At 40.6% G+C, this 25,457-nt stretch overlaps 1 protein-coding gene across 1 annotated transcript in view; it reads left to right on the top strand.

Annotated features, from left to right (window-relative positions):
• Positions 1 to 25,457, top strand: part of KIAA1549 — a 209,400-nt gene that overhangs the window by 106,302 nt on the left and 77,641 nt on the right. Inside the window, exons 4-6 of the mRNA XM_084643183.1 lie at positions 10,410 to 10,587; positions 12,018 to 12,148; positions 13,309 to 13,492. Coding sequence (XP_084499309.1) covers positions 10,410 to 10,587; positions 12,018 to 12,148; positions 13,309 to 13,492 — 493 coding nt within the window. The remainder of the gene's footprint in view (positions 1 to 10,409; positions 10,588 to 12,017; positions 12,149 to 13,308; positions 13,493 to 25,457) is intronic.

Here is a 25,457-nt window from a genome sequence, read left to right as displayed (position 1 = left end):
GTAATGGTGGAAGAATCTGGCCCTTAAAGACTAAGCAAAGTTTAATTTACAGTTTATTACATGTAGCTGTGTGGAATGATCTGAATTAAAATTAGGAAGCATGAATCAACTTCATATTACAAAAGGATGAAATGTACTGTGCATAAGGTTTTCAGAATTTTAGTATATACTGTGTAACTTTCTTCTTCAAAAAGAGATCCTTTACATTCTTTGGAAGTTCATTCTTTTAGTTTGAAGATGTTGCACATAAAATGCAAGGCCTTTTGCAAAAAACAAGCTATATTATGGGAAGTGCCACTGTCAAAAATTATTGATGCATTATTGCAAATAAGGCAGTTCAATAAATGTCACGGAGTAATCCAGCTGGTCAATAACAGTCTAAAGTCTGTGCTGTGTCTGAATGGGCTGGGAATTGCTTAGCAGTGTCATGCAACTTAGTGCTATTTAGGATGGGTGAAAACAAGAAGATTACCCCTAAACTTTGCACCAGATTTAAGTTGAATGTGCTTTAAGGCTTCAAAAAGTTTAGTTAACTTTTTCTCCCTGTCCAGTGATTTTTCACTTACGCTTCCTGTTAACCCTCTGGGTTCTAAATAGAACAGTGCTGATACTGTGTTCTCATGAGATTTCCATCTCAATTTTAAGAACGCAAGAGGCTTGGATAAGATGAAAGCTAATTCACCCCAAGTAAAATAAAATATGGATAAATAAACAATAGTTTGTAAATGTCATGCTATTTTTTACATAGGTTTTCAGGTGAGGGTTAATTTCCGTAATTTGATTGTCAACAGTAGCATAGGGTTTAATAGTATCTTTGTTCTGGGATGTTGTATTTTGAGACTAAGGGTAACTAACATAGTAATGCTAATAGTAATTCTTTGGGGCCAGTTCAGTTTAGCATTTTGGGTGTATTTCTGTCTACCTTAAGAATTACAGGCTTAGCTTTCTTTCATTCTTAACTATTATTGTTGACTCTAGTGAATATTTTGAAGAATATTCAAAACATCTTCTGTTTATACTCAGTGTTGTCCATTCAACAAACCAAGTTTTATAAACAAAGAGCTTTTCTCCAGCTTTCTGTTAATTTGACCATAATAGTTCAGCACAGATGCAACATCTCATTCTGTGCAAGATTCCTTTTTTAATTTTCCCAGCTTTCCTGGGTGGCTGATGGCTTGTCTTAACTGCCTAAGTAACTTGAGTTATAACTCATATATTGCCCCTAACTCGATTCCTGTCCACATACACAAATCCTTAACTTGAATGTAGTGGTGCTTGTAACTTGAGGTGTCTGCCCTGTTCGGGAGGAGGAGGGGTAAGCTAAAGCTCAAGTTAACACAACTCTGTGTCTCACTTGAGCTAGGCTAATCTGAGTGTAGATATCAATTTAACTGCAATGAAGACATAGTTTGAGGCACAAGAAGATCCAGCAGTTTGCCCCAGGGTCACAAAGGGAGTTAGTTATTATTTGAATCTGGGATAATATTAACTCCCCAAGCCTTCATGCTTTCCTTATAAACATTGTTTAAAGAGTTACTAGCCCTACAACTGTATAGATTTATACAATCTAGCGAAGCCTCCCTTGATTGAACAAAGCTCAGATGTGTTGACCGTCAAGGCGTATTGCAAGTGCGACCCATCTGAAAGATTTGTCTTTCCTGCAAAGTCATCTTGAGTTATAACTTAAGTGTTGTTCCTGTCTACTCTCACAAATCTCGAGCTCGAGCACAGTGGTGTTTTAAACTCAAGCTAGATGGCCTGTTGGGGTATTGGTTGAAGAATGAGTGCTGCTGATGCTCAAGCTAATGCATGCAGCTTGGTTGCAGCTAGAGGCTGCATAAGTACTGAAAGGTCTCTAATGCTGTCCCAGAATTCACCTTGGGACTTTTGTTGTGTTTACCTACCTGGTCCTTAGTTCAGGACTGAAAGTTATCTCCAGTCAGTATAAATAGCCTGCCTTGGTTTTCAGACACTGCCTTAGCACGCAGCTTTCTGCACCTGTTGCACTTTTCAGATCAGATGGCATCTGGTAGAGCATCCTCCCAGCATGCATCTAGCTGGCCTGAGTCTGACACCAATGTTCTTGTGGACCTGTGGTGTGAGGCCAGTCAGAATGGCTTCAGGTCCAGGACCAGAAATCAAAAGTCTTACAATGCTACCTCCAGTAAGCTCATTGAGGACGGGATTCACTGGACTAGAGAAGATAAAATTCATGAAGAACTTGTACTGCCAGGCAAAGAACCACAAGTCCTAGTCTGATGACTCCCCTAGAATGTCCCCATCCTCTGAGGAGCTGCACTGGGTGCTCAGTAGTGTCCCAAACATGGAGCCTGCGTACACCCCGGACACCTCAAGGGCCTGTGTGTGGACTCAGGGGAGGAACTGAAGCCAGGGTCAGCACTAGCCACAGCAGTCTCAGCAGAGGCAGAGCAGATGTTTGCCACGTCCACGCACAGCCAGTCTGACCTCATTCAGTACTCCCAGGACCTGTTTGGGGAGGAGATGGAGAAACAGACTGGGGGGAATGCAGCAGAGGAACCAGCATCACCTCAGTTGGGTAAGGGAGTGAGTGACTTGCCCTTGTTTTGGCTAGGGGGGATATGACAACATAAGGGGGCTGTTGTTGCCTGTTTAGTACCAATCTCTATTACTGTAGTGGGGGGTGTTGGGTGCTGGAGGGCAGGCTTTTATACTATACTGGTTTCAGGTACACTTGAGGGATAAGAGGAGAAATGCCATCCTACTGGGCACATACAGTCCAAGATGAATTCTGCATGGGGGAACAAAATTTTAAACATGCAAGCAGTGATTTTTTTTTTTTGTGGTGCACACCCCTCCAGGTGTGCAAAGCCGTGGCTATTAATACAAGCCGAGCAATGGTAGCAAACGCAGCAATGGGGGTGAGACAAGCATGGCTGCAGAATGCGTGTACAGCAACGTGTGTTTTCTCACACTAGCATTATGTTTTTGGAGCAGCCAAAACTTTATATAAAAAAAACAAAAAAAAAAAAAACCCACTAGCCTAGGAAATAAATCCATTGCATGGTCTTTGGTAGTATTAAATCCAGAACACTTCCGAAGTCTCTTGGAAATACTGGTCTGTGGTTTGGCTGCCAGGTTGCAAAGGCACATCTGTGATGGTTCTGTGTTACTGCCTCTATTTTAGCATCCTGTTTATACTGTCCCAGATTAGTTCACTAGTCCCCAGTCATCTGTTTGCCCATCACTCACCAGATGATGAAATAGCTTCCTAGCATAGATGGGTGGTTATCTCCCAGCATCCTGGAACACCTGTACAGGGATATCAGGCAGGTTCACCTCTTCCATTGCCAGCACAACTTGAAATAACAGTACTGTCATGGTATTAATGTTCTGTCGTCCCAGGCCTGTCCCTTGCACACCCAAGTCCCCAACCCCCTTTTTAAAAATGAAATTATAAAAAAAAATTGTGTGACTGTATAAAGCATTTGCCATTGTTGGGGGCAGGGGAGGGAATGCTGGAGCTGGGCAGTTTCAGAGTAGAGAAATTTAAAAACGGAGGACAATGAATGCCAAGGAGATAAAAGTTGTGACTTTTCCCTCGCTGTGAAGTTAAAGGGAAGAAACTTTTCTTTTTTCCCGTTCTGGGCAGAAGAATAATGCATTGTTTTTCAGGGCCATCTGCCCCAGTGCAGGTGAGACATCCACCTAGGAGACCACTGACAGTCAGCATGAGGGTCCAGAACCTCTGAAGGAAAAGGATAAAGGATAACCAGCTGATAGAGATGCACAGGGACTTTGTCTGTAGATGAGACTGCCTCCTTGAGCTCCAAGGGAGATGATAGAACACGACAGGCAGAACCAGGCTGCAGCTGAGGGGATGCTGGAGAGGAAGAAGATGGCTGCAGATTACATCACCCATGACTGCACCATGAGGAGTAGAGGGATCTGTCTGAGCACATGCTGGGACTGATGGCAGCAGGTTTCAGTACAACTTGGGTCTGGACCCTGTCCAGGTCAGCCTCCTGCTGTTGCCTCCCCTCCACACTAACATATCCTGCAGCCAGTGCCCTCTACAGAAGGGGTAACCCAGTCCATGGATGGGAGGGAGGGCACATGGTCAGCTGTACCCTGTGCACTCCGCCCTGTGCAGGCACAGTAGAGTGATGGCAAGAACTCTGACGATGTGCGTTTTCATTACAGGTGACGTGGTATTGCACCCCCTGTGCACTTGACGACCTTCTGACAGCTGCAGTGACAGTGTTACTCTCTTTCAATAAAATCTTTTGTTGTATAGTCACTTGGTGTGTAAGTACTTTGAGAACAAGACTGAGAGGAACTCTATTAAACTGCCTTGAGTGCAGGGGACTGGACTAGATGACCTCGTGAGGTCCTGTCCAGTCCTACACTTCTATGACTTTAATACTCTCACAGCTTGACAATATATATACAAGCACATCATTCTCATATAGGTGCAGTCCATTACAGTAAATGCTTTCATTATCTTATTTTCCCCTTCCAAGCCAAGGAGTCCGTTACTTCCCTAGCTCTTCCAGGCCCAACCTTAGCTGATGCACTTTCTGGCTGCCTGTATCGGATTTGTAAAGCAGCACAATCATTGCCCAAGTCTTGTCCACAGTATTCCCTCTTAACCTTACATCTGTTGTGCAGAACACAGCATGCCCCAATGACATGAATGGCATTTTAGAAGCTGCAGTCTAAATGGTTTTGTAGGCAACATTATCTAACCTTCAGTCAGCCAAATGCACCACCATCCTGCAGCCGCACATGGTATAATTGAACCTTCTGCCAGATGTCCTCTTATCCGGGCAGGGCTTCATGAGCCAGGGCAATACAGGATAAGCTGGTTTCCCAAAGTAACAGAGGAGACAGACATCCTATTGATATCCCACTGGATGGGAATAAAGTCCCCGCTTGTCAAATTTCAGATAGGCAGAATCTCCAGAATGCACTGGCATCATGCTCCCTGACAGTGCATCCCATGAAGTTGCCTGTGAACCTCCCTCTGTGGTCAGCCAGTGACTGCTGAACAATGGAGCAGTATCCTTTCTGGTTTATGTAGTCATGCGGTTCTTGTGGAGCATGCAGGTAATGGGCACATTTCTACCACCAATGGTGCCAGCACAGTTCAGGTTGTCAGTTTGTTTGAAGACTGCTGTTATTTCATGAACATTTCCAATCTTCACCAAACTATAATTCATTAAAGCTATAATTGCTTTGCAGATCTCCATCACCACAGCACTGATGGTTGACATCCTGATGCCAAACTGATTAGCCACTGACCTGCATCAGTCTGGGGTAGCCAGCTTCCAGATAGCAATAACAATACACTTCTGTACTAGTACGGTCTGTCTCATCTGCGTATCCTGTCTTTAAAGTGCTGGGGAAAGCTCTTCACACAACTCCAGGAAAGTGGTGAAAGTTCTGTTTCTGCTGCTGTTCATCCCAGGTCTGTGTTACATTGCAGTCCTGCCACTTGGTGCTTTGGAACAGCTGGTCAGCACAGAGCGAGTTCTCAGCTATGACAGTCTGCATGAGCTGCCTTTGTCCCTTCATCCTGCCTGCATGCAGCCTGTGTGTTCTCCTTAGTAAAGCGTGTTTCCACCTTCCGAGAGCAACAAACTGCTGCCAAAAGACTCTGGGCTTCACGTCTCCTGTCCTTTATTTGTCCACATGAATGCCAACGTTTGGTACATGTCATCATTCTGAGTGTGACCCAGGTCTTCACGGAAACATAGGCTAGGTACACACAACCAGAAGTTGTGTCCTGTAGCGAGTTGACAGTCTAAGACTACTTCTGTCCATGCGCCCAGGAAGGACAGACAACTTTTCCCATAGTACACCACAAAAGAGAGACACCAGTGTAGCACTAAGAACTAAGCGATGTGCTCCCTGGAAGACCTAACACCTCACTTGGTTCATTACAGCACCTGTGTGCATGCAATACTTCTAGTATAGCTAGAGGTACCTTTACAGTGTGGTTGCTGTCACCCAAGCTAGGCTAGCTCAAGTGGAGAAACTCAAATGTTGTAACTTGAATTAACTCTGAAGTGAAGACCTATCCTAAGACTGTGGATCTTTGTCCACATCTTGTAGCTGGTCCACATAAGTGGTTTATGAGTTTCTGCTACATTATTTAGTCCTCTGGTTTAAGTGGCAGAAGTTCATCATTTTAACTGTCAGGGTCCTGGATTCAAATCCCTCTGTTCGCCTAAGCAATTGGTTTTACAAGGCTCCTCTACCTTCCTGGGCTTTTTGAAGGAGGATAGTGATGTGGATTAAAGGGATATGGGATGGTTTGTTAAGGGTGGCTATCTAGGCTTCCGGTAAGCTCTTTAATTGTATTATTTATTTTTGCAAATTGTGAATTGTTATGACTGGCAAGTACTATTATTTATTTATATCCTTTACATTTTATGTATATGAATAGTCTGTGTAGCTTAGAATAGGTGCTTCTACAGTAGATCTTCAGAATAAACCATTTTGAAATGAAATGTCCTTTCTCTTCTCCATTTAGACAAATCCAGTGATTCCAAACTATGGGCCATATCCTCATTTGGTGCAAGTCTGCATGGCTGTATTGAAGTCAAAGGTTCACTTCCGTGGACGTACACTGATTTACACCAGCTGAGAACTAGCCCTGTATGTTTCAGTAATATGAGAAACTTCTGCTGACGTGGTGATGTCAACTGCAATAAAACCAGACATATTACTAAATATTTGTAAAGTGACTGGAGCAAACATCTGATATCCTGTCCCTTTATGAAATTTTTCTCTTTCAAACTCATTCCTTTTATGTCCACTATTGCCATGCAGGCCTCTTGACAGGATATATTGACCCTAAGGCTGCTGGGAGTCCGCTCTTCTTATAAATAATGCAGCTAGTCTTCTGAGCCTTGGTTCATCGTTTGCAAATTCTTTCTCATCAAAGGCAGAGAACAGCTCTGTAAAATAACTCATGCTTATGTTGAACTAGAAGAGTACTATCGTATGTGTTTTCTCTTAGTGATGCACTGGGGGTAGCTGTTTCGTACTCCAGAAAGCTGAAGTATTCTTGCTTCCCTACCCTACCAGAATATAATTTCATGTCAGTAATGGAATACTGCCAAGGTTGTTAGGCTTTAAAATTAACAGCTGTCCAATATAGTAAAATGTATTAATGACTGCAATCATGCAGCTCTCTAAACAGATTCTTCCTTGGTGCTTAGCTTTTTTTTTTTTTTTTGGCAACAGTGTCATGAACTGGTTTATGTAAAGTACAACTTGAGGTAAATTAGTACATTTTGTTTTTAATTTTTCTTTTTTTACATCTCCTATTATAGCTTACAGATGTTTCATTTTTACAGCACAGTAAAATAGGAGGCAGTTCTGTTAAATTTAGCATAGTAGCAAGGTATCCTTTACAAAAATAAAATATTTGCAATTTGATGTAACTGCTGCTCCGCTGAAATATGAACAAATATTAATGTTAAACAGGAATTGAAAATGCTTTCTTTCAACTTTTGCAGTCTGAATTCAGGAGAATCTGTCAACTCTGTGCTGCATGGGGCTTATGAGACTAGTTGATCAGTTCTGATTCTATCCTATGGAAGGCAGTATACAAATACACATTAGTCAGGTCATTATAGTATTTATTTATGTTTTAAGACTTCTCCTAATCCTGTTAGTGATTTAGACCAAGATTTTCAAACCTGCCTATCTAAAGCTAGGCTCTTAAATGATAGGCATCTAAATAAAAGTGGCCTTGTTTTTTGGAGGTGCTCTTGTGGCTCCCATTAATTTCAGTGAGATCTGTGGGTGCTTGTCATTTCTGAAATTTAGGCTGTTTTTGTTTAGGTGCCAAAATATGGTTTGAAAATGTTGCCTTTAGGATCTTAAGCTGCACATCCTCGCGCACACAATAATTCAAAAAATAAAACGCTCTGAATTTCACTTTTAACACCTACCGGCCTTGGTAAACCTTTGGGAAATAAAGTGCTTTCTAGGGATACTTCTTATTATCAGACACTTGGTACGGTGGTGGTGGTGAAGCATACTACTTAGACTTTTGTCTTGGGCCTGTAATAGTTCTCCTCTCACTACCTTTCTCCAGCTCACACTTCTCAAAATCTTTCAAATTAAGTTTCTTTTGGATTTACTGTCCACCTCCTGTCATGATGAAGCACAAAAATGGACTCATTTGGTGTGTATTGACTGTTCAGGCTAAATACTTTATGCAAAATTTGAGGGAGTTTAGGGGATAACAGTTTTTTTCTTCTCTTACCACTGAAGTGTCCGATTAGAGTACATCAATATCAGTTCGTGCTATGCTGGGCTGTTCTCCTTCTGCATGTTTTACTTTAGCAAACACCAAATAATTGCAGCTGAAGGATTGAAACACTGTTTCCTCTTTTTTTCTTGCTTGTTGTCTTTTGTGGGTACTAGACAACATTTCTCTGGCATTTCTTCCCCATTTCACAAACTGAAGCTGCTGAAAACATTTCTTCTTGAGATAAAAGGGTAAACTTCAGGCAAAAAGGCTTGAAATATCTGTTTATATTGAACTGTTTATATTGAACTAATTTGAATGCTACAGGTCTGGATCCATTTATAATAAAATCTGACAGTAGCACGCTTTTGGCGTCTAATTACAAGGAATATAGGGAAATCTGTATATATTTTTCTTGAGACCGTATTTTTTTCCTTGATACTTGAGGTTGTTTCTTGCAGTTTTTTTTAATTTTTTTTTAATACATCTTGCTCATTTTGTTTTTCAAAAAAGAAAAGGCTTTCTGTTGTGTCCTCTGAAAATTAATTTCTATTAATTTGTGCTGCCATAGAGATGTCAATAAGAGACATGTAAGCTAGGATTTGGTAGCACTTTGTGCTCTTCCACAAGGCTGATCCTCAGCTGCAAATTCTTCAGGGTATCCCATCATTCGGGCAAGGTCTGGAGAGAGCTGGTGTCTCCCTCTGTAAAGATGTGGAAGTGTACCTGAAGTCTTAGGGCTCTGGTCTTGGCTTTTTGTGTAGAAAGTGTGTCACAATGTGAGCATGTGTGGTAGATGGAGGGAACTGGAGTGTGAAGAAACAGCCAGGAAGTAGGTGTGTTGACTGGGTTAGGGGAGACTTCCTGTTAGAGAAAGAAATACTGTAAAATACTCAAATCCTTCACCTTGTTTTTGTTTTATATAATATTGTAAGGATATACAAAAGCGCCTGCTTTGAAACCTTCACTTGGTTTTATAGTAAATCCTCTATTTAGATCCTCATCTGTTATGTGATGGCTAGAGATCTTCAGAATAGACTGCTCAACTCTAGAATTATCTTCTGAAAGGAATAGCAGGGGATATATGAATTGTGGGAAGCTTCTGTTGGTAGCTGTGCTGAAATAAGGGGGAGGAGTGTCTTCTGAAAAAAAAAGTGTATGTATAGGTATACATACAAAATTGTATTATATCTATAAACTATATTGTGTGTATATTGCTTCCTGCATAATACACACACAGAGTCAATGGGATGTATACACTACCATATGTGTGTCCAGTATGCAAGAAGCCATGCTGGTGATTCAGTAAGTCACCAGTTATTGGTATGGAATCTGTAGTGCCCTCCAATATCGTGTAGAGGATGAGATACTGTGCTGCTAGAGATGATCCATAAAACCGAAGTCCTGACCACTTTGTGGCCATTTAAATTCCCGCAGTACTTTTTGCAAAAGCAAAGGTGAATGTTCTGAACCAGTGGCTCTCAACCTTTCTGGACTACTTGTACCCCTTTCAGGAGCATGATTTGTCTTGTGTGCCCCCAAGTTTCACCTCACTTAAAAACTGCTTGCTTACAAGATCGGACCTAAAAATACAAAAGTGTCACAGCGCACTATTACTGACAAATTGCTGACTTTCTCATTTTTACCATATAATTGTAAAATAAATTGATTGGAATAGAAATATTGTACTTCCATTTCAGTGTACAGCATATAGAGCAGTATGCACAAGTCATTGTATGAAATTTTAGTTTGTACTGACTTCGTTAGTATGTAGCCTGTTATAAAACTAGGTGAATATCTAGATGAGTTGATGTACCCCCTGGAAGACCTTTTCATACCTCCAGGGATACACATAAGCCTGATTGAGAACCACTGTACTGTACAACTTCTAATTGGGTAAACTTAGCAAAGGGAAGATGCTCTTGTGGTCACTCCACTGGAGTTGGAGTCTCCAGATAAAGACTCTATTCCCAGCTCTCTGACTTTGTGTGCTTCTCTTTCCTCAGCTGTAAAATTAAGATAATTATTTTTCTACCTGTCAGGGATACGTTGCTTAATTTATCCAAGTGTTTCAAGATCATTAGATGGACAGAGAAATAGAGATGTGCGGTATTGTTGCCAATATTGATGCTGATAATTTTATTTAATTTCTTTTCCATAGGTTTATAAAATTTCCCCAAAATTCTCGTTCTTGGTGACATCGGGTCCTTTTGTTTACACAGCAATAGCTGTCATAAATGTCCTTATGAACAGCAGCCTTCTACGTGGTCAGGCCCCTGTCATCCTGTCACTGCAGCCTTCTTTCACCATGCCAGATCCCAGGTTCCAAGTTCACACAGGTGAGTTCTTGTTTCTGTGCTTCACACTGTAGAGAGGGGGAGAAATAATGTAGTATTGATACAGACTTTGATCTGGGAAGAAGGATGGTCTTGTGATTTAATATACAAGATTGGGAATCAAAAGATCTAGGCTTTATTTTTGTGAGGCTTAATTCATGAATATTAACAAAGTGCTTTGAGATCTTTGGATGGAAAATGCTACATACATTCAAAACATTGCTATTACTGTTGTTTATTTAATTAGTTGAAAAACTTTTAATTGGCAAGAGGTGAATGCAATGTTCTATTCTACTCCCTACTTTTTGTTATAGCTGATGATGTCTCTGACAGTCAGTGTAGGGAGTTTGCATTTTTTTACCAAGTTTTAAGAGTTAACAATTTTATCATGCTGCAAAACTCCAGATGTTTCTTCATCCTCACTGGCCACTTACCATTTGCAGACTGTTGCAGGGGAAATACAGAACCCTGAATAAGGGTCTTGGCAGATACATAAAAGAGAAAGGTATTCTGTTCTCCAGTATTTTGCTTTTAATAGTAAGGCATATTTAATTATTTATTCATGTATATCTGAAAATTATTTTTGAATTTAAAGTTTATTTTGTTTAAAATGTTTAGTTTTATTTTGCTTATAATTTAATTTTAAAAAGACCTTTTCATATTCAGATTGATTTATATTCATGATGTAGGAGACTGGTGCTGTCAGTCTGACAGCTTTCACTAGCCACGTGCATGCTAATTAAGCACTGGTGAAGGGTGCCAGAATGACAGCACTAGAGAGTGAACTTCTTATTATATATTTAAGAATTTCACTTTCGAGTGCTGTCGCTCTGGCACCTTTCACCAGTGCTTAATTGGTGTGCGCATGTATGCACACATTATATATAATGTATGTATGCTTATTAAGTGCTGGTGAAAGGTGTCTGCCTGGTATACCAAAGTTGGAGTCTTTCAACCAAACTGAATACTAGATTTCACCATCAACCTACAAAGAAGGATGCTTCTGGTCGTCTTCTTTTTAAAGATTTTCATAAAAAAAACCATGGATAATTCAGGGATTCCAGAGCTTCAGACGACTGACTCAGTATTAGAGACAATTTGTGTATAGCTGGGAATCTTTCAGTCGCCTGTAATAGGAGGTGGATTTTATTTTATTTTTTGGCTGCAGAATCTCTTGACAGCAAGTGAGCCTTATTGTCACATCAGATTTTACTGACAAGAAAACCTTCTGCATCAATGCAGAACAGTTTCTGCCGTAATTAATTTCTTGAGCTACACTGTTTGGACTTTCAGCTGCCAAGAGTGCAGTCGGGATTTAATGGAAAACGGATTCATTTATGGAGGGAGAGGGTTCACTGCTTCCCCACTCTCTCCCTTCAGTGCAAATAACTGCACTGCACTCAGTGGGACTAACACATACCCTTTACCTCCAGTGCTTCAGTTTGTGCCTCAAAACGTTGATACTGGCTTCTGTAACTTCAGCCAGCGCATTGAAAAAGGGCTGACAATGGCATTCATGGAGGTGAGAAAACATCACCAGGATATCTTCAACTTCACAGTGCAGGTAAGAATGCTAGCATGCACTGAGAAAAAGGAAGTTCACCGTACTCTGCATCACACATTTTGAGTGGGTAATCTAATGGTGGGTTTATACTGAGGATAACTAATAGATTTTAAGGTTTTTGGGTTCCACGGTTCATTAGTGTTTCCACCAGTGCCATGTGCCCTTAGTAGCGATTACCTGAGCTTTAGATTTGGAAATTGAGAAGTCTTTATTCGATATTGTACTCAATAAAGGGGCTTAAAACTCATTGGATATAAACTCTAAATCTAATTAATAAGACATGCTGCTTTTTTTTCCTGAAAGTTTATTTATTCTAACTTTGTTCTAAAACTAAAATCAATAAAAATTGTGCTGTATAAACTCATAAACAATGTAAATAGTATCTAATCACCATAAAAATAAAATAACTTCTTTGTGTTTAAGTATATGTCTTTAAAGTGAAGAATATATGCAAAATATTATACAATATAGATATTAAGTAAATAGAAATACTTGGGTTAATAAAAATGGCAATATAAGATGTCATAATAAAACTTTTATGAAACAGCTTGTAATACCTGTACTTTTCCCGTACCAAAATTAACTTTAAACACACTAGCCTGTCTGCTTTTGATGCATGTGATCTGTTTGTGAACGTAGCTGCTAGGTGAAGTTCCAGGGAAAGACCTATGGAAGCACATTTTGAGATCTGATTGCACTTTGTTTTCACCCATCTTTGGCTCTGGAAGTGCAGGGCATAGTGGATTTTGACAGGACAGCTCTCTTTGCACAGTGTTCATTTACCTTATGTTGGGGGTCTTTTCCTATCTGTTCCAGATAGGTAAGGTATCCACACAGGCTTCTTTTGTTGATAGCTTTTGTTTTGCTGACTCTGCATTTGACTTTTCTCTGGATGTTTTCTTCAGTCGTTTTCTGGATAGCACCTTTCTCATCAGCATGGACTGTAACCCAGTTTAAAGAATAAATCTTGGAAGGGAAACAGTGTCCTTGCTGAGACAGTATGGCAGAATGAGTCTGAAATGGATGTTACTCAGCTCTCTTGTAAAGCATCCCACTTTATATTATTATTATTATTATTATTAAAAAAAAAATGGGGTAAGGAGGGAACAGAAGTGCTGGTGTTTTTGCTGTTTCTGACTTGTCCAGTTTTGTCTTTTCAGATACTGAATATAACTCTGAGCAAGCCTCGTGTGGCATTTCGGCAGGGCCCTGTGAACATTGTCTTTGCCATTCAGGATACATATGGATTCTTGAATGGATCTGAAATCAGTGAGCTGCTGAGGAACCTGTCTGTGGTGGAGTTCAGTTTCTACTTGGGCTTTCCTGTGCAGCAAATTGCTGAACGTGAGTACGTCATATCACTAAGGCGGCAGAAAATTGGTTTTGTGTGGTGTTCTCTGCAGTTTCATAGTAATGTTCTATGTAAGTGTTAACATTAGTTAATTTCCATAGCTTCTAATTTGGTCTTTCTATGCAAATCTGTATAACAGTGCCTCTGATCACATAAGCTGTCGCTGTGCAACAGTAGCTGAACTTAATCACTGACTCTAGTATTGGTTCAATCTGTAATTTGCAATGGGAGGGGAGGAGGAGGCGGCAGAATCAGAACACTTGTCCACAGGCAGCTAAGACTTCTGTTTTGTTTGTGAGAGAATAAAATGAGATTGAGACCACAGCCCAGAATAGGAGACAATCTCTCAAATAAATTAAAGTGAATAATTGTTGCTTCCTTAATTGTCTGAAGGCATTTCTCCTCACTCATTTGCTTGGTTTTAGTATGATTTACTCTCACTTAGTCCTATAGCTCTTAGTTTTGTATGCCTTTTAACCCAAATTTTGAAATGCTAGTACCCCAACAAGTCTGTGATTGTCAGGAAGGACAGAGAGAATGTCATAATTTATTTCAAATTGAGCTACGTAATGTTATGGACTATGTCTTTCTAGCTTGAAAACTATATCTGATCATACAGAATAATCCTAGATTAGTTCTCCATCAGTCCGGTCTGCTGTTACATACTCATTGTCACTGTGTCCATGAATATGTTTTGTTTCTGGCCCTGCGTCAAGCTTGTAGCGAATAGGGGCTGGTAAGCTTCTGTACTTGGGCCATTCATTTGTATTTGCATCAAATCCTTCACAATATATTAGTGGGCTGGTTTGTTTTGATTAATTTCTTTATTGAAAACCCATGTCCTGCTGCTTCAGTGCTACAGAACAATGAAATGAGAACAGAATTTCTACCTAGAGCAGATTTCAGAGTAACAGCCGTGTTAGTCTGTATTCGCAAAAAGAAAAGGAGTACTTGTGGCACCTTAGAGACTAACCAATTTATCTGAACATAAGCTTTCGTGAGCTACAGCTCACTTCATCGGATGCATACTATGGAAAGTTTAGAAGATCTTATTATATACACACAAAGCATGAAAAAATACTTCCTCCCACCCCACTCTCCTGCTGGTAATAGCTTATCTAAAGTGATCACTCTCCTTACCATGTGTATGATAATCAAGTTGGGCCATTTCCAGCACAAATCCAGGTTTTCTCACCCCCTCCCCCCCCCACAAACTCACTCTCCTGCTGGTAATAGCTTATCCAAAGTGACCACTCTCCTTACATTGTGTATGATAATCAAGGTGGGCCATTTCCAGCACAAATCCAGGGTTTAACAAGAACGTCGGGGGGGGGGGGGGGGGGGGGAGGAAAAAACAAGGGGAAATAGGCTACCTTGCATAATGACTAAGCCACAAAGTCATTATGCGAGGTAGCCTATTTCCCCTTGTTTTTTCCTACACCCCCCCCCCCTCCAGACGTTCTTGTTAAACCCTGGATTTGTGCTGGAAATGGCCCACCTTGATTATCATACACAATGTAAGGAGAGTGGTCACTTTGGATAAGCTATTACCAGCAGGAGAGTGAGTTTGTGGGGGGTGGGGAGGGGGTGAGAGAACCTGGATTTGTGCTGGAAATGGCCCAACTTGATTATCATACACATGGTAAGGAGAGTGATCACTTTAGATAAGCTATTACCAGCAGGAGAGTGGGGTGGGAGGAAGTATTTTTTCATGCTTTGTGTGTATATAATAAGATCTTCTAAACTTTCCATAGTATGCATCCGATGAAGTGAGCTGTAGCTCACGAAAGCTTATGCTCAGATAAATTGGTTAGTCTCTAAGGTGCCACAAGTACTCCTTTTCTTTTTGCCTAGAGCAATACATCCTGAAAGGCACGGTGCCTTGTGGTTAAAAACCTTATAAAACATCCAAGTGTGCTATCCTTTGTTTTGGATTTTATGGTATGTACGTGTAATTTTAAAGACCGCCTTGTCAGCTCTGTGGGGCAGGGACTGTCTGATAGGGTATGTCTACCCAAGAAACATACCCTGTGACAGAGAGTTTCAGAACCCAAGTCAGTTGCCCTGGGCTCTGAGACTCCCTGTTGCGAGTCTTTTTTGCTGTATAGATGTACCTTTTGTGTGTGTACGTGTGTGTGTACAATGCCTAGCACAATGGGACTGCTTCCTGATTGGGGCTGCTAGGTGGTACTGTAATTCAAATTAAAAATAATAATGCAAATGATGCAGGGCAGTGTTTCTTGACCTGGGAACCTGGGGGTTGTGGGAGAATTTTAGGGTGGGTCGCAAGCAGGGCCAGCATTAGGGGGTAGGAAGCAGGGCAATTGCCTGGGGCCCCACAAAGCTAATTTACATGTTTCAGCCCCGCTTGGGATGAAGCCCCGAGCCCCAGGTAGGACTGCTGAAGCTCTGAGCCCCGTGCTTAAGGTGCACAATTTTATTTTTTTAAGTCCAAAGCAGAAATGTTGAGAAATATTGATATAGGACATTCTCCATTTCTTCCTCACTGAGTACCTGTGTAAAGTGGTCCAGAAGATTGTTCTCTTTTTTTCACTTGGTCACTGTGTAGAGTCAGAACAATAAAACCATGTGCATGATCATTGCTTTAACCTGTTAAATCTGGTATCCCTACATACAATGGCAGATTCAAGCATTCAGATCAGATTTTTCTGCAGCTTTGTCTCAAGCACAGAAGAATTTACCCCTGCACATTTGCCGTTCCTAAGGATTTGTGACACAAGGGCCAAGATACCTTCCATTGCTGTGAATTCCAGCATTGAGTTCTGTAGCCTGTGCAAAGGCTCAGACATCGAGATTTTTCCCCTCTTGCACAGGAAGAGAGACTTAGTCATGGTGTTAAGTAAATCATAAAATTCAATGTGATCACAAATTTGCCTATCTTGAGCTCTTTAAGAGTGGCTCTAACTTGAGCTGCATCAGCCCCTGACTCCATTTCTGGAGTGTGTTCCAAGTAGGGGACAGCCAATTGATATTTTTATATCACTAGTGATCTGACCTAACTAGCAATTCACTGTGTTTGATGTATACTGCTGAATAGCACATTTGCTTCAAAGGCCGCAATAAGGGGTTGCATTTGTCAGTGTCTTTTGGGGACTGGAGTAGTCAAATTTGAAGATGTCTTTAAAAATAAATTCAGACTTTTTAAAATAATCAGCTTTGAGTCCAGAATATAAGAGGATCAAGGATGTGGGTGATGCTGTGCACAGCAACATGAGGAATATCTTGTCTAAACTTGGCCGGTCCAGGATTTGAACAGCTCATATTCACCGCAGTTCTATCCAAACAGGGCAACTGGTTTTGATTTGATCCTCATGTCTCCTAAAGCTGTTTTTATTCTTTGGGTGATATCATTAACTGTCCCATGTTCCAAGTCTGCTGTGTCAGCAAAGAGACTCCAAGGCTTTTCACCCTGCACAAATCTGATGCCCTCTGATTCTTTCTCAGCTATGGGCCTTACAGTGGATCCCTTAGCAAGTACAACAATAAACCTAGCTTGCGTGCATTTCTGAGCAATTTCCCTCAGCCGTATGCCTACACTGCAGTTAAAAATCTGCAGCTGGCTCACGTCAGCTGATACAGGATAAGGGGCTGTTTAATTGTGGTGTAGATGCTCGGGATTGGGCTGGAGCCTGGCCTCTAGGACCCTACTAGGTGGGGAGGGTCCCAGAGCTCGGGTGTCTACACCACAATTAAACAACCCATTTGCCCGAGCCCCACGAGCCTGAGTCAGCTAGCTCTGGTCAGCCGTGGGTGTCTAACTTCAGTGTAGACATACCTAAGAGACTTTCCAGTTGCCTGTATAAAGTTTTCAAATTGGAAGTGTTAATATAGTTTGATCAAAGGTTAAGACCAATTTTTGTCCTATAACTTGCAGAGTATTTCTAAATTGTTAAAACTGAGATCATGCTTAAAGAGTTTGTAAGCGGTGTTAAGATGGAAAACTACTCCTGTTGCCTTTTACACTGCATTCTGGTAATGGGGACCAAGTCTTTCTGCTTTCATGCATTTCACTTGATCAGCAGAGCAGTCATATACTTGCAGGAAGTCAGATCTAAAGATCTTAAACCCACTAAACAAGGCAGTCGCTATACTCTTGAATGAACTCTCTCAGAAAAATGATAAGACAAAAACACCGTATCACCTGTGGGTGAACACTTTTCACAAAGTGATTGCTCTATATCTGACCTGTATATCTGCCATGGAGGATTACCTGCCTTATGGGTGGGTGTCATTTGTGTGCATTCGGTGCAAGGAGCTCCTGGCCCTCAGAGACCTTGTACGGGCTTTGGAGATTAGAGTGGCTGAACTGGAGGAGATAAGGGAGATAGAGAGGTACATAAATGAGACTTTCTGGGACACAGTAGAATGGTCCTATCCCTGGTCAGACAGCCTCTGTACTGTTGTGGAGGATGAAAGTCTCAGGGAAGGAAAACATCAAACTGGAGCAGAGGGAAACTATCCCATAGTTGGGACTCTCCTTCCAGATGATGTCATGGTATCCTCTCGCACTAAGGATACCTCTTTGGGGGAGGGAACTCCAGTTATTAGGAAGAGACAGGTAATAGTATTGGGGGATTTGATCATTAGAAACGGATAGCTGGGTTTACGATGACTGAGACACCTGCATGGTGACTTGCCTGCCTGGTGCGAAGGTTGCGGATCTCTCAAGATAGACTTTTGTGTAGTGCAGGGGAGGAGCCGGTGGTCGTGCTACATGTGGGTACCAGTGGCATAGGGAAGGATAGGAGAGATGTCCTGGAGGCCAAATTTGGCTGCTAGGTAAGAGATTGTAGTCCAGGATCTCGATGGTAACATTCTCTGAAATGCTTCCAGTTCCACATGCAGGGCCAGTCAGGCAGAACTGCAGGGTCTCAGTGCTTGGATGAGATGATGGGGCCGGGAGGAGGGGTTTAGATTTATTAGGAACTGAGAAACCTTTTGGGAAAGGGGGAGCCTATACAGGAAGGATGGGCTCCACCTAAACCAAAATGGAACCGGATTGCTGGCACATAAAATTAAAAAGGTCGTAGAGCAGTTTTTAAACTAAGGGGGAAAGCTGACAGGTGCAGAAGAGCACGTGGTGTGGACAGAGATATCCCTTAGGGGAGGATCTATTAATGGAGATTCTCTATACCCTAGTAAGGAGGAGAGGATGGAAGATGATAAAATACAGGTAGGATCTGATGAGAAACAGTTAAATGAAAAAGAGTCCCATTCAATTACATCATGTAATGGCAGACAGTTAAAAAGTGACAGTTTTTAAAGTACTTATATACAAATGCTAGAAGTGTAAACATGAAGATGGGTGAACTTGAGTGCCTTGATAAATGAGGATGTTGATATAATAGGCTACACAGAAACTTGGTGGAATGAGAATAATCAATGGGACACGCTAATACCAGAGTACAAAATATATCAGAAGGACAGAACAGGCTGTCCTGGTCGGGGAGTGGCACTATATGTGAAAGTAAGCGTAGAGTCAAATGAAGTAAAAATCTTAAATGAACTAAACAGTACCATAGAATCTTGATGGATAGTAATTCCATGCTTGAATAATAAGAATATAGCAGTAGGGATCTATTACCAACCACCTGACAGGGATGGTGATAGTGACTGTGAAATGCTCAGGGAGATTAGAGAGGTTTTAAAAATAAAAAATTCAATAATATTGGGGGATTTCAGCTATCCCCATATTGACTAGGTACATGTCACCTCAGGATGGGATGCAGAGATAGTTTCCTGACACCTTAAATGACTGCTACTTACAGCAGCTAGTCCTGGAACCCAAAAGAGGAGAGGCAATTCTTGATTTAGTCCTGAGTGGAGCACAGGATCTAATCCAAGAGGTGAATATAGCTGAACTGCTTGATATTAGTGACCATAACACAATAAAATTTAACATCCCTGTCAGGGGGGAAACCAAAGCAGCCTACCACAGTAACATTTAATTTCAGAAAAGGAGACTACACTAAAATGAGGAAGTTAGTTAAACAGAAATTAAAAGGTACAGTGCCAAAAGTGAAATCCCTGCAAGCGGCATGGAAACTTTTTAACGACACCATAATAGAGGCTCAATTTAAATGTTTACCCTGAATTAAAAAAACATAGTAAGAGGATCAAAAAAGTGCCACTGTGGCTAAACAACAAAGTAAACGAAGCAGTGAGAGACAAAAAGGCATCCTTTAAAAAGTGGAAGTTAGAAAGGAGAATGAACTCTGGCCAGTGAAGTGTAAAAATATAATTTGGAAGGCCAAAAAAAAGTTAAAGAATAGCTAGCCAAAGGCTCAAAAAGTAACAGCAAAAAAAATTTTAAATACTTCAGAAGCAGGAAGCCTGCTAAACAACCAGTGGGGCCACTAGGTAATGGAGATGCTAAAGGATAATTCAAGGATGATAAGGCCGTTGCATAGAAACTAAGTTAATTCTTTGCATTGGTCTTCACGGCTGAGGATTTGAGGGAGCTTCCCAAACCTGAGCCGTTCTGTTTAGGTGACATACCTGAGGGAATTGTCCTGGATTGAGGTGTCATTAGAGGAGTTTTTGAAACAACACACTGATAGATTAAACAGTAGTAAGTCACCAGGACCAGATGGTATTCACCCAAGAGTTCTGAAGGAACTCAAATATGAAATTGCAGAACTGCTAACTGTGGTATGTAATGTATTGCTTAAATCTGCCTCTGTATCAGATGACTGGTGGATAGAAATTTTTTTAAAAAGTCTCTAGAGTCAAACCTGGCAATTTCAGGCCAGTAAGTCTAACTCCAATACCAGGCAAATTGGTTGAAACTATAGCAAAGAACAGAATTATCAGACACATAGATGAACATGGTATATCAGGGAAGCGTCAACATAGTTTTTGTAAAGAGAAATTGTGCCTCACCAATCTACTAGAATTCTTAGAGGGAGTCAACAAGCATGTGGACAAGGGTGATCCAGTGCACGTAGTGTACTTGGACTTTCAGAAAGCCTTTGACAAGGTCCTTCACCACAGGCTCTTAAGCAAAGTAAGCTGTCATGGGATAAGAGGGAAGGTCCTCTCATGGATCAGTTACTGATTGAAAGACAGGAAACAAAGGGTAGAAGTCAATAGTCCATTTTCAGAATGGAGAGAGGTAAACAGTGGTGTCCCCCAGGGGTCTGCACTGGGAGCAGTACTGTTCAAGATATTCATAAATTATTTGGAAGAATGGGAAATAATGAGGTGGCAAAATCTGCAGATGAAACAAAACTGCTCAAGATAGTTAAGTCCAAAGCAGACTGTGAAGAGTTACAAAGGGATCTCACAACACTGGGTGACTGGGCAACAAAATGGCAGATGAAATACAATGTTGATAAATGCAAAGTAATGCACATTGGAAAACATAATCCCAACTATACATATAAAATGATGGGGTCTAAATTAGCAGTTACCACTCAAGAAAGAGATCTTGGAGTCATTGTGGATAGTTCTTTGAAAACGTCCACTCAATGTACAGCAGCAGTCAAAACAGTGAACCAAATGTTGGGAATAATTGAGAAAGGGATAGATAATAGGATAGAAAATGTCATATTGCCTCTAGATAAATCCATGGTACGTCCGCATCTTGAATACTGCGTGCAGATGTGGTTGCCCCGTCTCCAAAAAAATGTATAGGAACTGGAAAAGGTACAGAAAAGGGCAAGAAAAATGATTAGGGGTATGGAACAGCTTCTAGTCTTATTAATCTCTCCTTATACAGGAGTTTCCAGCTTGGAAAGGAGATGGCTAAGGGGGGGGATATGATAGAGGTCTATAAAATCATAACTGATGTGGGGAAAGTAAATAAGGAAGTGTTATTTACTCCTTCGCATAACACAAGAACTAGGGGTCACCAAATGAAATGAATAGGCAGCAGGTTTAAAAGAAAATATTTCTTCACACTGGAACTCTTTGCTGGAGGATGTTGTGAAGGCCAGGACTATAACAGGGTTCAAAAAAGAACTAGATACGTTCATGGAGGATAGGTCCATCAATGGCTATTAGCCAGGATGGGCAGGGAAGCAAAACCCAGCTTTGAAGTGTCCCTAGCCTCTGTTTGCCAGAAGCTGGGAATGAGTGACAGGGGATGGATCCCTTGATGATTGCCTCTTCTGTTCATTCCTTCTGAAACACCTACTAATGGCCACTGTCAGAAGACGGGATACTGGGCTAGATGGACTATTGGTCTGACCCGGGATATCCCTTCTTGTAAGAGATCCGCCCTTGTCAGAAAACTGCTTATGCATTCGGCAAATTATACAAAATCCTTCATCTTTGATGCAAAATTGATGGGTATTTAGCTTTTCATTAATTCTGGAAAGTGCATTTACATCTCAGTTTCTCATATTGCCTAGCATACTTTTCTGTGCCATTTGCTTCTTAGTTATTTGGCCCACCACTTTCAGTATTACACTATGAAGAGTGGTTTAATGCATTCCAAAGATTTTTCCCAGTGTTTTTTTTTTCAATCAGTCTTGTCTGTGTATATGTTTTTTTTATGTATAAATGTGTTTAAAATAGTGTGCAAGTAAAGGATTGATTTGCAAATTCCAGGTGAGTTTAGTTACAAGCAAGTTGATGTTGGTTCAAACTAAGGAAAAGCTAATCTTATATTATAACTCAAACTGTTGGGCGTGATTAAATGAAACTTTTGACAGCCTGAATATTAGTAACTGTGTCTGGAAAAAGAAATTTGTTATGCCCAGTCTTTGTCTATTTTAGATCATCTTCTGTATAAAAACCTTTTACTGGAGACTGTTCATAAAGCTTAAACAGAATCCGAACGCTTGCGGGATAGTCCTAATGCAGTACATGGTTTGGTTGTAAGGTACTTCGGGATATTTTGTAACTTTCTTATTTTTAATAAAGGTACCTGTTGCACAGTGGAGGGGTCTGTGCAAGAATAATGGCAGTGGGAATGGCCAAGGGTGGGAGCTGCCAGCTTTTTTCTTTTTTTCTCTTTTCTTTCAAGGTACTAAAGAGTGCTAGGCAATTTTAACATCTTATCTCTACTAAAATATCCTGTCTGTTATTTCATCTCCCCTCCCATCTGTCCATTTGTTTTTCCCTTGCTCATGTGTTTACATTTAGTTTCTCAGATTAGAAGCTGATTCAGGCAGAGATTTTACTACAACCTAATCAAGGCTTTCTAGGGTGCTACTGCAATACAAATAATTAATAAGAGTATGTTTTATAATCTGGACTGACAAGGATCTTGAGCATGGTGGACTGCTACGAAGACAATTATAGTGTTATCATTATCATAGTGCTCTGTTGCCAGTCCCAAGGCATCCAAAAATCATGAATCAACCCCCCACCCCACCCCCTCCAAAAATCATGAGTTTCTTTTTAAAATAATAAACTCTGGGCTCTTTTTCTTTGCTTTGTGGCTTCTGAACCTTTAGGGATCGCTTTATTCTGCAGAAATATACTTCCTGTTTTGAGTGCGAGCACTGAGATTCTTATGCATTCGCATGATTCCAGCAGCTGGGACTCTGAACAACAAATATCACAGGATTTGCCATAAAATCATGAAAGTGGGCAACACTGATAGTGCTGTATGTTCTGTAAAAGATACACTGTGTCAAATGAAAGGCTTCGTGTTCCAAAGAGAGTGCAGGCTTAGCTGCATGAAAAGGTACAGGACAATATGATACAATACAGTACCAGATGAAACAACATGTGGTCTTCATGGCTGGTAGGTTTCAGTGAACAGATTGGCTTTTGAATTCAAGTGAGTCGATTATTCCAACCCCTCCTCCCCGGTACAAAAAAGTTCAAGAAAAGCCTGTTTTGATTAAAGAACTGTTTTTAATTTCCCCTTTCCAGTTCAGTTCTGGTTTATAAACTTACTGGACTCCTGATAAATAGCCCAGTGGTGCAGTAATATGAATCAATGAGATGTGTCAGGTCACTTCTTTGAATTCTCCACATTTCGTCCATTTTTGATTATTGAATCCTCCACGTTTCTGCAGAACGGTGGACGTTTTCATAAGACTATTGGTTTCTCTGCCTAACTATTTTCATAAAGAGCATGGCTGATAACTTCCAGAACCCCATATATTGGGCGATTTATTTTGTTTGGAGACAGATCACTCTATTGGATGGCTTAAGGGAGCGGTTAAAGAGTGAAGAATCGTTTTAGGAATAGTTTAAAAATAGTCTATATAACGTGTGGTTTATGACTTCAGTTCTTTCTATGTAAATGTTCCCCAAATCATGGTTTCTAACCTGAGACATTTCTTGTTCAGTAACATGTTGCTAATCAATACAAAGTATCATTAAAAACTGAAGGAAAGTGAAAAGGCAATGGAACAAAGTTTTTCTGGAGCTCTTAAACAAATCTCCTGTAGGAAACCATTAAAATCATGATGGTTATTGGATTCTAAAAGAAATACAATTTTTAATTAGAATAGTAGAATCCAGTGCTGACTAGAGAGGGGAAAGGGTGAATGGAGGTGCACACAAAGCCCTGAGAGGGGGAGATTGGGAGACCATAGTATGGAGAAAAGGTTGCACACAGAGCCTCTGGTATGAGGGAGGGAGTGTGTACAAAGAACAGAAATTACATTTGGGTTATTCAGTACTCCTTATGGGTGTCAGGTGCATTTAAATACCAGCCCATATTTCATTGCACTTAAGCGTACTATATTCTGTTTTTGCATTTTACAATTCATTACCTAGATCATGCCAAAAAAAACCAAGTGGCATCTACAAAGGCTTCGTAGCAATGGGAACATTATCAACGTGGAACTCCTTCTGAGCATGAAACATAGCGGCGAGTTGGACAGAGCTCAGCTGTACCGTGTACATATTCCCAATCCTTTCCTGCACTCTTTACCAGGTTTTCAGCCCAGGACTGCATGGCTGAAAGATTAGAGCACTTCTCCCATTGTACCATCAAGATCAGATGCTCAAGGATTTTTTTTTTTAAGTTTCTAGTTCTGTATGAGGTTTGTTAGGCATACAGGAATTTGCATACATTAAATCATTTTCAAGCACTAATTAGAAAAAAAGGGTATATCATATTGAGTGTCAAAGCACAACTGTTACCTTGTTTAAAAAAAAGAAAGTAATTAAACACTCTTAACAGTTCGAAATTTTATTGCCATTGGCAGATGGTTAATTATCTTGTGATCTTGCTTTTCCTGGGCTTTGGAAAACACCAGTGCAGCTGCAGTTTACACATATTTTTTTTGCGGGATGATATTTTTAGATTGGTTTCCTATGGTAAGGCACTTATTTACCTCAATCTCCAGCCTTCTAGCTATACTGAGCCAGACCCTCTCATCCTTTGGTTTAGAAGAACCCTGCAGCAATATATATTGTTATATAATACAGAAATGTAAAAAGCGGGGTGCTTGCTGTTTGTACATTGTAAGTGGCATTTTTCGACATTTGTTATGTAATACTTAATTCAAATACATAAATGGCCATATTCTGATACCCTTATGCACATGGGCCACTCCTGTATTTCACAGTAGTGGCCCTATTGAAGTCTCAATAGCACGATCCGTGAAGCAGGGTGCTACTAAACTGGAATAAGGGTATCAGAAAATGTTGAATTGGAAGTCAGTTTTTGGGCACAGTGGCATTTAATTTAAACAAGAAGAGAATAAAGAGTAAATTCCTTCACTGTACAGAAGGAAAGTGCGGTGTCAAAAACCCGAGCTTTAAAGAAAAGGTTCTATATATCTGGAGGCCCTTCTGCTTTTGCATTAGGGGAGAAAAGAGTGATCAGGGTTTTAATAGTAAAAATCAGCAGATTCTGGAAGATAACATATTTATGTGAACAACCTTATACACAGAGGGAGAGGCCTTAGCTAGGTAGCTTGCCAATAAGACACACTGAGTAAATTAGAACGTTAATAATTTTTTTGTTTCTTTGAGTGCCTACAATAGCAGCAGTTGAACTAATTATAGTGTAGTGGTTAAAAC

The sequence above is a fragment of the Lepidochelys olivacea genome (genome assembly GCF_965140295.1).
Source record: "Lepidochelys olivacea isolate rLepOli2 genome assembly, chromosome: 1".
NCBI lineage: Eukaryota > Metazoa > Chordata > Testudines > Cheloniidae > Lepidochelys > Lepidochelys olivacea.
The sequence above is the reverse complement of the archived record's forward strand: the minus strand, read 5'-3'. Positions and strand labels throughout refer to the sequence as shown.